General features: G+C 41.1%; 1 protein-coding gene across 4 annotated transcripts in view; it reads left to right on the plus strand.

Moving 5' to 3' along the window:
• LOC149440328 (EH domain-binding protein 1-like protein 1) overlaps positions 1–14,771 on the plus strand; it is a 207,910-nt gene that overhangs the window by 60,100 nt on the left and 133,039 nt on the right. For all 4 annotated transcript variants that reach the window (XM_089658776.1, XM_089658777.1, XM_089658780.1 and 1 more), the window contains exon 2: positions 13,423–13,480. In XM_089658776.1, the coding sequence (XP_089514902.1) occupies positions 13,423–13,480 (58 nt within the window). The remainder of the gene's footprint in view (positions 1–13,422; positions 13,481–14,771) is intronic.

Consider the following 14,771-nt stretch of genomic DNA (forward strand, 5'->3'; position numbering starts at 1 on the left):
ATTAATAATCTTAGACCCTTCAGAGTATGAATCATTAATCACTACTCTCTGAATATATGGTCTTTTAGCTAGTTTTCTATTTACAAACTGAATTTTTTAAGCTTGTAGACTTTAATTTATGCATTAGCCATGTGTGTGGGAACTATGTCAAATGCTTTGCCAAAGTATACTACATCCAAGTATAGTACGTCCACAGACACTCCTTTGTCTAAATTTTTGCTTACCTCTTCAAAAAAAGAAATCAGATTTATTTGACAACTTCAGTCTTTCATAAATCCATGCTGACTATTGCTTAAAACATTATTTTCTACCAAAAATTTGTCTACATGGGTTTTTATTAACTCTCAAGTATCTTTCCGACTATAGAAGTCATACTAACTGGTCTGTAGTTTTCTTGGTAAAGACTTTGATCCCTTTTTAATTACAGGCACCACTTACACCAATCCAGTAGTAACATGCCAGTCATTAAAATGTATTAAAAATTAGAAACAGTGGCTTAGATATAACAGAGCTTTGCTATTCGAGGACCCTTGGGTGAAAGCCATCTGGTCCAGGTGCTTGATTCTGTAAAGCGAAAACAAACAAAAAGCGCACCAACCTCTGATGAAGAAGGTTCGTCCTTCAAAACGCGTCAGCTGTTCCCTGAGTGTCCACTCCTCTGATGGGACTCGCGTAGGCTGCTTTTATCCTTAGTCCTTTTGAGGACTTACATGCATGATTTACTTCAGTGTTTGTGAGTAGTATTCTGTTATTATTAAATTTTGGCTTACTGAACTAATGCGCAAGGTTTGTGTGCTTTTTGTTTGTTTTCGCTTTACAGTATTGGTCGGGCTTCCCCAGTTTCGAGCTGCACAACCCCATATGCACTGGTGGTAGAAACTTCCAAGTCCTGGCTGCATCTGCCTACCCCAGGCTTGGTCATAGAGCGCAAGAGAGTTTGTTTTCTTCCAGGTGCTTTATTCACCTTTGTTATCTAAAGTTTTCTGGACCATGTGAATTTTTAGTCACTGTAGATCATTTGGGGCTTTGTCAATACTATCCCTATTAAGGACTAAAGCGTCTTAATTTTCCTTTGTATACACAGAGCTGAAGAATGTATTCAATAAATTTTCCTTCTCTGTCACAAGCAAGAAATTCAAAAGTATCTAGTAAAGGGCCTACATGCTCAGACCTGACTTTTTTACTGTTGATATATTTGAAGAATTTTGGGGGTTTGTCCTACTCTCTTTTGCAACCTATTGTTCGTTTTCAATTTTTTCTTACTATTTGTAGCTATTTTAACTTTGAACATGAGCCACATAGGTTTTATTTTAGCTTTTTAAACTTATTTCCTGTGGGAATATATTTAGCAGTGTGTTTGCATGTAGTCAATTTGAAGCATTACCATTTCTGTTCTGTGTTCTTTAATGATAATATTCCCTCACAGTCTAAATCTTGGAGAGCAGCCCTCTTTTTTTGAAAATTTGCTCTTTTAAAATAAAGTGTTTTATATCTTTCTAGTATGTGCTTGTTGTTTGCAGCTTAAACTAACCGCTCGAGGACCGCCCTATAGCAGATATACTGCTACAGGGCAGCCCCTGTGCGTAAAATCAAGTATATAAATGTTATTTTGCATTTCCGGGTAGGGGGCGCGTTACCTACCTGCGCCGCCATTTGCTGTCATGGGTGTCAATCACCAGGTCCGGCCGGTGATTACCCGCCGGTGCCCGGTGATTACCAGCGATCCCCGACTGGGAGGAGGGCTGTTTTGTTCACCAACAGTTCTCTTCCCTGTCGGTTTGGGCACACTGCTCTGGATGGCACTGAGCACAGTCATCCAGAGCAGTGTGCTTACAGTGAAGAACACACCCCCTTCCCCCTAGTAAAACACTCCCATCATATAGTTAACCCTTTGATTGCCCCTCATGTTAACACATTCCTGCCCAGTGCCATTAGTATGGTGTCAGTGCTTTTTTTTTAGTGTTGTTTTTAGTTTTTTTTTTTTAGTGTTGTTCTATTGGTGTCAGTGACACCAAGTCAGTAACCCCAAGTGTCAGAATGCTCGCTGCAGTTCCACTATAAGTCGCTGATCGCTGCCATTATTAGTATAAAAAAACAATAAAAGATCTATACTGCCATTTGTAAACGCTATAACTTTCACGTAAACCAATTAATTTACACATATTGGGATTTTTTTCAGCAAAGACATGGAGCAGAATTCATTTTGGCCTAAATTTATGACGAAATTAGATTTAAAAACATTTTTTACTGGAAATGTTTAATAGCAAAAAGTCCAAAATATTGTTTTTTTCTCAAAATTGTCGCTTTTTTTTTTTTATAGTGCAAAAAATAAAAACACACAGGCAATCAATACCACCAAAAGACAGCTCAATTCGTGGAAAAAAAAGGACGTACATTTGATTTGGGTGCAGTGTTGCATGACTGCGATTGTTAAAGTAACGTAGCACCGTAATGCTAACTGCTTTCTGACCGCCCCATAGCAGAAATACTGCTACAAGGCAGCACGGGTGCGCGAAATCACGTACATATACGTGACTCGTGCTCCTGTGGTTTTCACGCCCCTCCCAGATTGCCCGTCAGTACACCAGTAATCACATTTAACCCCTTGATGGCCAGAAACACGCTCATACACAATAAACCTCCATTGCTAGTATAGTGTCTGAACAGATCAATATCTTTGATCAGATCAGCACTATACCAGCATTCACATTAGTATAGTGTCCCCAAAAACACAGTGTTAGCAGGATACGCCCCCACACCTGCCAGCACCCACATTTTGCCCCAATGCTTACCCCCCCTTCTCCCCCAGCAAGTGCAGTATCAGTAGGTCGCTGTCACTTGATACATTGCACACAAAACCGCAGTGTTCGCAGGATCAGGCCTGATCTCTGTTAGCACTTGCCGGTAAATTTTGATGACTCTCATATGCAGCAGAGTGCCAGTACTAGTGCCGCGCTACCTTTTGGTGAACTGGCGAACACCAGCGGCCTAGTACATCCTGGTCTTTCACATACCAGCACTGCAGTATCACTTGGTGATGTGGCAAGTCCCATAAGTGCAGTACAAGCTGGTGCGGTGGCGAGCACAAGTATTGTCCCGCAGCCACCAAGAATTCACCTAGTATCCTTCCAGATGTGCTTGCAAATGCCGATTGGCAGCCCACAAATTCTGCAGCACCCGTACTTCCCCCATTCACTGCCCAACCTGAAATTCAAGTGGAAACAGCAAATTTAACTACCTCTTGATTTTTTGGAGCTGTTTTTTATGGAAGATCTGTATGCATTGATTGTGGATCAAAGCAATTTTTTATGCACAACAATTTATTGCTGCCAACCCAAATTCAAACCTTTCCAGACCATTCGCATGCCAACCCATTACAGTTTCAAAGTTTAAATTTTTTTGGGGCCTAACCCTCAACATTGGCATTACTAAAATAATGAATTGTGGTTGTATTGGTCCACAGACCCGATTCATTATACAGTTGCAAGAAAAAGTATGTGAACCCCTTGGGATTATGTGGAGTTTTGCATGAATTGGGCATAAAATGTGCTCTGAACATCATCTAAGTCACAGCAATAGAAGAACACAGTCTGCTGAACATAATACTACACAAACATTAGATGTTGCCATGGTTTAATTGCACATAACATGTAAACATTCACAGTGCAGGGAGGAAAAAGTATGTGAACCTTTGGATTTAATAACTGGTTGACCCTCCTTTGGCAGCAATAACCTCAACCAAACGTTTCCTGTAGTTGAAGATCAGACCTGCACAACGATCTGGAGTAATTTTAGACCACTCCTCTTCACAAAACTGTTTCAGTGTAGCAATATTCTTGGGATGTCTGGTGTGAATCGCTCTCTTAAGGTCATGCCACAGCATTTCAATGGGGTTGAGGTCAGGACTCTGACTGGGCCACTCCAGAAGGCGTATTCTGTGCTGTTGCAGCCATTGTTTTGTTGAATTACTTGTATGCTTTGGGTCATTGTCCTGTTGCATCACCCATCCTCTGCGGAGCTTCAGTTGGCGGATAGATGGTCGTACGTTTTCCTACAAAATGTCTTGATAAACTCTGGAATTCATTTTCCCATCAATGACAACAATCCGTCCAGGTCCTGAGGCAGCAAAGCAGCCCCAAACCATGATGCTCCCTCCGCCATGTTTTACAGTGGGGATGAGGTTTTGATGTTGGTGTGCTGTGCCTTTTTTTCTCCACACATAGTGTTGTGTGTTCTTCCCAAACAACTCAATCTTGGTTTCATCTGTCCACAGTATATTTTGCCATTAGTGCTGTGGAACATCCAGGTGCTCTTTTGCAAACTTCAAACGTGCTGCAATATTCTTTTTGGACAGCAATGGCTTCCTCCGTGGTGTCCTCCCATGTACTCCATTCTTGTGTAATGTTTTCCTTATTGTAGATGTGTCAACAAAAATGTTAGCATGTGCCAGAGATTTCTGTAGGTCTTTAGCTGACACTCTGAGATTCTTCTTTACCTCATGCAGCATTCTGCGCTGTGCTCTTGCAGTCATTTTTACAGGACGACCAAGCCTAGGGAGAGTAGCAACCGTGCTAAACTTTCTCCATTTGTAGACAGTCTGTCTTACTGTGGACACATGAACATCAAGGCTTTTGGAGATACTTTTGTAACCCTTTCCAGCTTCATGCAAGTCAACAATTCTTGATCGTAGGTCTTCTGAGAGCTCTTTTCTGCGAGGCATGGTTCACATCAGACAGTGCTTCTTGAAACCAGTAAACCCAAAACAGGTGTGTGTTTTTTAAGGGCAGGACAGCTGTCAGCAACACATCCAATATCATCACACTGATTGGAGTCAAGGTTGGCTCACTCCTGGCTCCAATTAGCTCTGGGAGAAGTCATTAAGCTAGGGCCTCACATACTTTTTCCTCCCTGCACTGTGAATGTTTACATGTTATGTGCAATTAAACCATGGCAACATCTAAAGTTTGTGTAGTATTATGTTCAGCAGACTGTGTTCTTCTATTGTTGTGACTTAGATGACGTTCAGAGCACATTTTATGCCCAATTCATGCAAAACTCCATGTAATCCCAAGGGGCTCACATACTTTTTCTTGCAACTGTATGCCCGTGTTCTCTGCTGCCATGGCCAGACATAGATATGAGAGTATAATGTGTTTTATGCATTTCAACACACTCTGTCGTCCTCGAGGTGACCCTGAATTCGACTGGGTCTGCAAAATTTGGCCCTTCGTAAATCACCTTAACCAAAAATTTGCAGATGTCTATACTCCCCAGCAAAACATCTGCGTTGACGAGTCCCTCATTAATTTTTCTGGCCGCCTTGCATTCAAACGATTTCTCCCCAGCAAGGGTGCCAAATATGGGGTCAAGATGTAAGACCTATGAGAGGGCAGCAGGCTATACATATAAGTTTTGGATTTACGAGGGAAAAGATCACGTGGAGCCCCCCAGATGCCCAGACTACATGGGGAGCAGTGGCAAGATAGTTTGGGACTTGGTGTCACACTTTTAACATATGGGGTACCACTTATACGTGGACAATTTTTATTCAAGCGTGCCACTATTTAGACATTTGTACAATCTTGGAATTGGTGCAGGTGGCACCGTGTGACCTAATGTGTGCCCACCATTAGAAGTGGGGGGATGCAGGGCGGTATATTCTAATGGTGGGCATACCACACGCTTTTTCTAGCAGATATTTATTCTCTTTTTTTTTTTTTTCATTCAGCCCACAGGCTGCATACAAAAAACCCCCAAATCACAGCATATATACCCAACAAGGACCAGCGACGTACTGGTACATCACTGGACTTTGGCTATAACAGGACGATGCCTACAGCTGCAGGCATCATCCTGGTATCATTTTTTTTCAGGTGGCGATCATCTTTCATGTAAAAGCAATTCTAGTGGCTAATTAGCTGCAGGATTGCTTTTACAAGTAACAGGAGATGATGGCCCCCCCACCCCCGCTGCCTTCCACGGCCTTCTCGGGCAGTACTGTGCCATTGGGGGAACCTGAGAATGCAGCCAGTGTTTCTGCCAGCTGACCATAGAGCTGATTGGAGACAAGAATGGTGCCAATCATCTCTATAGTCTAAGAAATCGGAAGCTAAGAGCATTTCATCACTTCAGTTTCACAGGATATAAACAGCGCCATTTGTAAATTGGGAAAGCATCTGATCACACCGATCTTGATGAGATTAGATAATGTAAGGGCAGAGGAGATATCTAGAGTCTGATAGACCCCAGATTTCTCAAAAAAAAATATGAAAATGCTCATTGAAGTTAGAGGGGATATTTGCGTTCCCTGTGATAGTATTAAAAGTGATTAAAAAAATTAAAGGGACAGTGTAAAAATAATTTAAAAAATCAAAATACTTAGGTATCATCGCTAACATCAGATCAAGGGCAGTAATTCTAGCATTAGACCTCCTCTGTTAATCTAAAATGGTAGCTTGTAAAGGCTTTTAAAGCATTGCCTATTGATATTAAAAATGTATTCAGTTTGTCGCCGTTGCACGGGGCATGCGCAGTTTTAAAGCATGTCATGTTTTGTATCTATTTACTTGGCATACATTCATCTTTTATATCTTACCAAATAATTGGCCAATATATTGTGTTTTTGTGCATTAAAAGTAAAAAAAGTGTATTTTTTTTCAAAACATTTGCATTTGAAAAACTGCTGCGCCATTTTATACACTAGGGTGTTTGCTTTAAAAAAATATATAATGTTTGGGGTTCAAAGTAATTTCCTAGCAAAAAAATACTGATTTTTTTTTTCATGTGAACAAAAAGTGTCAGAAAAGGCTTGGCCTTCAGGTGGTTAGAAGAGTGAATAATGTGTGACATAAACTTCTAATGCTGGGAATAAAATGCCCCCACCCTCAAAAATGATCCCTTTTTGGAAAATAGACACCCAAACTAACTGCTGAGAGGCATGTTGAGTCAATAGAAGAATTCATTTTTTTACCACAAGTTTTTGGAAAATGACAAAAAAAAATATTTTTTACACTAAATTGTCAGTTAAATTATTTATTGCTCACTCATGCCATGGGTATATGTGGAATTACTCCCAAAATACATTCTGCTACTTCTCCTAAGTATGGGAGTACCACATGTGAGGGATTTTTTGGCAGTCTAGCCAAGTACAGGACCCCAAAATCCAATTAGCACCTTCAGGCTTTTAAAGGGCTTTCTTTCCTCATTACACTTCCTGACTACCTATCATAGTTTTGGAGGCACTGAAATGCCAGGATAGCACCAAATCCCCCCAAATGACCCCTTTTTGGAAAGTAGACACCCCAAAGAATTTGATAAGAAGCATTGTGAGTATTTTTCAGATCTCGGTTGTTGCCACAGGTTTTTGGAAAATAAAGAGAAAACAAAAACATATTTTTTTATTTTCTTTTTTTATATTTTTAAACCTTGTGAGAAAAAATTAAATCTGCAAAATACTCACCATGCCTCTTTTTAAATTCCTTGGGGTGTCTACTTTCCAAAAAGGGTCCATTTGGGGGGGTTGGGTGCTATCCTGTCATTTCAGTGCCTCTGGATGGCAAGTGGTTAAATGAAATTGTGTTATGGTCATCGCTACCCAGATATTCTTTTATATGAACATTAATAATATCCTCTACATGGTTTGAAATTAACAGGTCATTTCTAGTTGGGGCCTCTATAATCTGTTTATAAATTACCACCCTTTTACTGTTCCTGCAGTGCCATTTCTCCAGTCAATTTTAGGGTAGTTAAAATCCCCCATTGTTATCACTGTCCCAACCCTTGCAGCTCTTTCTATCTGTGTGAGGAGATGAGGCTCCACCTCCTCATTAACACTGGGTGGCCTGTAACAAACTCTAATAATTAACTTTTGAAGTGCGCACAACAATATGCAGTTCCACCCATAATGCTTCAGCCTCAATACACTCTCCATTAACAAGGTCCTCTTTCACACATGCTTTTGAGATCACTTCTCACATTGAAACAGACACCACCACCTTTTCCTTTTACCCTATCTCTCCAAAAGAGCACAACCAGGAATATTAATCGCCTAATTGTGTGAAGAATTTAGCCAAGATTCAGCAATACTAATTAAATCATAGTTCTCTCCTCTTTCTGTTCCTATCAACATGCTCATTGCACTACAACACACATGATTAGCTCCTTATAGAGGGCTTAGCCAGGATACCAAGTTAAATAAGGTACGCTGCTTGTTTTAAAAAATAACATTTAATTATTCCATAATTGGGACCTTTTTATATCATTTTATAGTTGGTGTAATGACGAGCATCGGTTTTGCAAAAACCAGAAACATACAAGAATACATTTTAAAACTTTCAATATTTTAGCTAAGGGACTTTTGGGGTATGTGTAATCATAACAGCATAGTTTTATTTCTAATTTGGTTTACAAACGTCATGCTAAATCTCAGCTGAGACTGGTAATTTTAGAAAAGCTCATTCTAATCTGGTATAGTCATCTCTGAGGTATGAAGAATAAAAGCCAGCCTGCTCTGGAAAATTACAGAAGAATGAAATACAACCAACTTGTTGGAAAGTATCTATCCAAGCAGGTCCAATTGTTTTTTTTGTTGTGTTTTTTTTAATCTGAGGAAAAGAGGAAGATAAAGTCACCATACATACACGATAATCACCCCTTGGCCAGGTCACAGACAACGTTATATCATTGAATATTATTGTGATATTCAATTTTCAATATAGGCAACCTCAGAATACAAGTAAAAAAATCTAATTTCTTCATATTTTTAGGCCAAAATATATTCTGCTACATGTCTTTGCTTAAAAGAAAAAATCCCAATATGTGTAAATTAATTGGTTTACGTGAAAGTTATAGCATCTACAAAGGGCAGTATACGTATATACTGGACTTGTAATTCTTTTATGCTAGTAATGGCGGCGATCAGTGACTTATTGCATTACTACGGTGGGCATTCTGACACTATGTGGGAACTGACTAACTGCCACTGACATCCCCAATGAGTCTAATACAGTGATCAATGCTAAAAAGCACTGACACTGTGCTAGTGACATCGGGCAGGTAGGGGTTAACATCTGGGGCAAACAAAGGGTTAACTGTGTGCTGTGTGTGTTTTACTGTTTGCTGCTTTACTAGGGAGGCATACTGTTTTGTATCTCTCTGGTATGCAAAGAGATACAAAACAGCATGTCCATGCTGACAGGATAGAGACCTGTGTTGTTTACACACAGGTCTCTCCCCGACGATCGCCGGGTGCCAGTCAGGAATCGCCGGCGCGCCACCAACCTGGAAATGCAAATCACGTATATATACGTGATTTTGCAAAGCCCTGCCACCCTATAGCAGTACTTCTGCTACTACTTATATAGTGGTGCTGAAGTGTGATTAAACTAGTGGTGCACCGAAATGAGAATTCTGATGCTGAAACTGAAAATTCAGAATGCACTTGGCCGAAAACTGACATAGTGACGTTGCTCCGGTCCTCCAAGGGCATAGAGATGAGGGAAGACCATCTTTCCTTCATTGATCTCTATGCCCAGTGTTGGAATGGGTTCTCGGGTAAGGCTGAGAACCACTGGACGGTGGTGAGGGGCTGCGTTATTTTTGGCACCTGTATTGCTGCTCATTTTCATATCGGCCAAAGGCCGATAGGGATGTTTTTCGCCAAAAGATTTTGGCCAACCAAATTTCGGTGCATCCCTAGATTTAATGAAGCTGTAAATGCTAACTGAATGAGGTTTAGTTTGTTAAACCATGCTTTTAGTTTGTTAAAACATGCATTTTCCATTGTTTTTAAATCAAATACGTGTTGTTTTGTTTTTTCCATCCTTTGTTGCATGGGCAGCTCTAGCATGTGCCCACATTTCTTGCTGGGTGCCCTGGGTCCTGAGGCTGTGACCACCTGACAATTGTTTTTAAGTTTTTGGTAGTACTGAAGTGCCTATTCCACTTACATAGCAGCCATTGGCTTCTGAAACTTGTCAGACTTCCTATATAGGCAGAGACAGATCTGAGAACAGCTCTCATTAGCCCCTCTTCAACTCTGGTCACAGGAGCTAGTTGAGAGGGTCACTTCCCCTCACTCTGTGCTGCCACTGTACTCTGTAATGTTTTTTTGGCTTGGGGAGAGGTGTAATTTGCACCCACCGTGTGTTACATACCACCCACACCTACACTCGTGCATTTCACTCTCCTTACCCCTGCACTTCTTGCATTACATATTCCTTTTCCCTGCACACAGTGCATTACACACTCCTAATCCCAGCACTCTGCGGGTTATGCACTACTGGGCCCTGCGCTCTGTGCTATACGCACTCTGATTTGTTATACATATCATACTCCTGACCACTGCCTTCTGTAAGCTGGGTTGTATATGACTTACTTCTGACCTCTGCACTCTTTATGCTATATTGTACAAAGGTTGCTGGTTGCTTTGTAGTCTCTATGTTTATTACATTTTGCTTCATGGTAGGCTGTGTGCAGAAAAGCATGTGAATGGAGTTTTTCTTTACAGATGATTGTGTTAAAGTGTGTATGCCTGTTTTTAGCACATTATTAAAGCATAAAGCATAATTTTCCATGGCGCACTTGGTGCGTTACCTCCGGAAAGAGGCCCGGACAGGTAGACTATATGGAGCTCCATTATTTCTAATAGTGGACCTGAAAAAACTAAAGGCTCCTGTATGACAGCCTAAACAAGTGCCAAATCCAGTAACTATGTAATGCACAAGCCTCATAAAGTAAACAAAAAAGCCAAATCCTCCTCCATTCGTGACTCATATCCCCTCTACCCAAAGTCAATTGTTGGGAGGAAAAAGTGCCCAGTGTTAGTGGCCAGGGAAATAAATAATTCCTGGTGTTGTGGGAGGAACAATTGGCCATTATTGGGAGCCAGGGAAAGAAAAAATTCCTGGTGAAGCAGTAGGAAAAAAATGCCCAGTACTGATGGTCAATGAGAGGAAACAATGCTTGTTATCTGTGGTCCGTGGAAGGAAAAAAATGTCAGCGAGGAAATAAAAAATTCAGTTTTATGTCCATGGGAAAAAAATTCCCTCAGGTTAGTGATTAGTGGGTAGAAAAAAAATGCATTCGGTAGGGGGCATTGGTGCTGAGTGAGGGGTGAGGAGACAACCTTTATGATCGGAGGCTTGAGGGTACAATGCTCAGTAGGGGGTAGGGCGAACGGTTATGCTGAGCAGGGGGGGGAACGATGGTGCCCAGCCAGTTGTGGCGTGGAAACAATTGTGCCCATGTGAGGTTGAACGGGGAAACATAATGCCCATCCAAGGTTGAAGGAGAAACAATAGGCCTAGCTGAAGGTGGAAGGGAACAATCGTGCCCAGCCAGGGGTGGCGAAAGAGCAATAGTTCCTAGCAGAGGGTGAGGGCGGGGGGGAAAATAGTGCCTGTGGGGACAAACAATAGTACTAAGACAAGGAAGATGAAGGAGCAATAGTGCCCAGCGGGGAGGGGAACAATAGTACCCAGGAGGGGGTTGGGTGAATATTAATGGATAAGTACAACACTATGCTATGCTTTCTTTCTCCCTCCTCCTCCTCCATAGAACTATACAGACTCTGTGTAGTGCTGCAGGAGATCACTCCACCGCACAGTCTGCATACAGCTGGAGCAGGTTACTGGAACATGAGCTCCAGCACTGGACTGGAGTCACTACCCCACCACCACATTATTTCTATGGCTCAGTTTGTAGATACTGCTAATTGATAGAAGAAAAGATAGGGTTTTGCATAGAAATTCCATCTTGCGTTTCCCCACTGTGATGCAACACCCAAGGTTAAGGGAAAACCTGTTATGCAAAAATGAAAGCACTCTAATTTATAAAGCTAGAAGCAGAGTTCGGGGCTGCTGCTGACAGCAATGAATTACATTTCTACTATTCCCAAACTGTTTCTACTATTCCTTTAAGTGTTTGTTGTGGGTAACAACTCCAGTTTTGTTTTGTATTTGATACCCAGGTTTTCCAAAACTGCTTCAATAAGTGCATGCTCAGTATAGGTAATATGACTCCCTGGAGCTGTCTGTGTTAGGGAATGGACCCCACTCTTCATTTAAAGTAGAATTCCATACATAATTAACAAGATAAAAGTAAATAGCCCACTAAAAGTCAAAGTAAAAAAAAACTGATTTTGCTGAAATATTCACCTTTAATCCTGAGATTTCCCCCACAACACTTTTTTCTGCCACCAAATGTCTTTAGTCAGATGGCCAGCCTTATTCAACCCACTTCCTCTGAGCCCAGATTGTTCTGAATCCACTCTAGCATGTGACTGGGCAGTGAAAGGAAAAGCAGCACAAGGATGAGCTCTGTCACATTGTTTTCTGTTCTTGTGATGTTTATTCCTCTCATGCTCAAGCAAGAGGCTGATATCAGGTCATTCTGGTATTTACACTACCTATGTATAAAGGCCAGGACATTTTTTTCCTCCCCTGAACACCTTTGTAGCAAAAGAGGAAAAAGCAGCATTAAAAGCTGTATCTAAAGCTGTGTTTTGCCAACTCATTTAGGACTGTCAAGTGTCTGGGCATTGATTCCACTGGCCAAAATGTTAATTTATTCTGGCTATCCTAATGAATGAACACTCGAGCTCTAAATGTGCCTAGGTTTTAGGCATCCTTAGATGCGTTTACATGCCATCTATTGACTGACTTCTGTACAGTCAGCCTGTTGGGCTTTTCCCGAACAATTATTGCCACAGGCAATAGCTGGCAACACTAGTCATTGTGTTCTACCGACAGGAAAGGCTCCCCACCAGCAGAAAACAATAGTGCTGCGGGAGGGATTTCCTCATCAACACTGTGTTGATGGGGGAATCAAGCAATTTGCTTTCATTCCAATCATGGTGAAAGGAAAGAAATTGCATCTATTGTCTGCCTTTTTTATATTGACTAACCTGGAGCTGTTACTACAAGGGCTCGTTCACAGTTGACTGTTTTACCAACACTTGCCAAACGCCCCTATAGCGTTTGGCAAGAGTTGGTCCGGCGTTTGCAGAGCGTTTCTTAACGCTCGGCAAACGCCTCATACGCGGTTTAGCGGCGGTTGCTAGGTGTTTGCCGAGCGTTAAAAACGCCCCACAAACGCCTATAACGGAGTTTAAATGGTGTTACCGCTCCACAAACACCCCGCAAACGCCGGCCGGACTAGCCTAGAATAGGAGGCTTCAACGCCTCCTGACTCAACCAAAGGCGTCTGTTTCATGACGCGACGCTAACACTCCCATTAGAACAGCACCATGTGCTGCAATGTGCAGAATTGTCATAGGCATTTGGGAAGCGGTAAAAACGCTTCCCAAACGCCCCTCTGCCGCCTGCACACAACGCTAGTGTGAACGTAGCCTAAGCCCCTTTAATGTCAGTGGTTGTGTAAATGTTTTTCTAACTGCTTTTATCTTCTCTTTTATCTTTGTAGGCAACCAGATAAAGTAGTGATTGTGTGGACACGAAGGAACAGAAGAGTCTGCTCCAAGGTATAATTGCTTGGCAGTTAACTAAAACTTCAGTATATCATCTCTTCTATTATATTTGAATCTGCTTCTGCTTTTCCAAAATAAAAATGATAACTTGTACTTGTAAAAACTGATAAACTTTCATAGTATGTTTCCTTTGTTGTTTTTTTATTGTTGGGTGAACTAGGTATCTGATTTTAGTATTGTGAAGCTTTTCAATTGCCTACAAGTCAACGGAAGGATCTGGCACACTCATTTTCATAAAGTGATGTTTTGTCTCTTGAACAGCTGTTGCATTTCCATTCACTTCGATGTCACTGCAGTATCTGAGGTTTTAGCATAGGTTCATAGATGAGGGTGTTATGCTAACTTAAATATACTGAACCACAGAGGTTTATGGAACTATATAGCTTTAGTGGAACTACAAGCATACTGGGATGTATTGTGGTATCTCATGTGTTGGTTATATATTGATTAAAGTGGTATTAAACACAAAAGCAAACAGATATTACCTTGCAGCTTACCAATTCTTAGATGTAATGGGTGCTTTAGTTTTCTTTTTTTAGGCTTTCTTTCCTTTATTTTCATCTGGTAATTCAGCCAGTAAGTCTGTTGTTTTCAACAGAACAAGCTCTCCTGCAAATGTATCAGGTAAAGTGTTGAGACAAACCGTTTACCACTAACGGGTGCTTACAATGACCACCTTTTTTTTTAATTCATTTAAAACCTTTATCCCAAAAGGAAAAAAACTGTTGCTGTAACTGCTTGTGTAACTGCAGTATGAGCTAGAGTTTGATTTCAGTTTGTTAGTGTATCTAAATATGCTAGTATGTGTAGTGCTCACCCCCTTAAGGGCAACTGAATTTGATGGGTCCCTCTAAGCTCTGCACAGTCAGGCAACACACGTTTTCCACATCTTCACACACTGAGTCAGTAAAGCAGTCCTTTAGCTTTGTTTTGTTGTTTTTATTAGGGGCTAACAACTTGAATGGGGTCTAGGGGTATATGGGATGGCCAAGGAACTGTAAAACTTGGAGGACAACTTCTTAGCAAACACTACAAAAAATGCGAAAAAATATCTCCTGAGCCCAAGAGCCCAATATGGGATATAGAGAAACATGGAGGGGAAAAGGGAACAAACTTGGAAGGGGGTATGTACAAATAAATTAAATCAATGAAAAAATAGAATATGTCTATATTTACAGGGATTTTTAAATATAATATAATACATTTAAATATTTACACCCTAACTACAGCTTCCTGCAGCTAGCGGCATGAAAACAGAAAGCACAACATACGGCATATGTACATT

Source organism: Staurois parvus, unplaced genomic scaffold, assembly GCF_062004578.1.
Source record: "Staurois parvus isolate SC_StPar_1 unplaced genomic scaffold, SC_StPar_1.0 ptg001091l, whole genome shotgun sequence".
NCBI classification, from domain to species: domain Eukaryota; kingdom Metazoa; phylum Chordata; class Amphibia; order Anura; family Ranidae; genus Staurois; species Staurois parvus.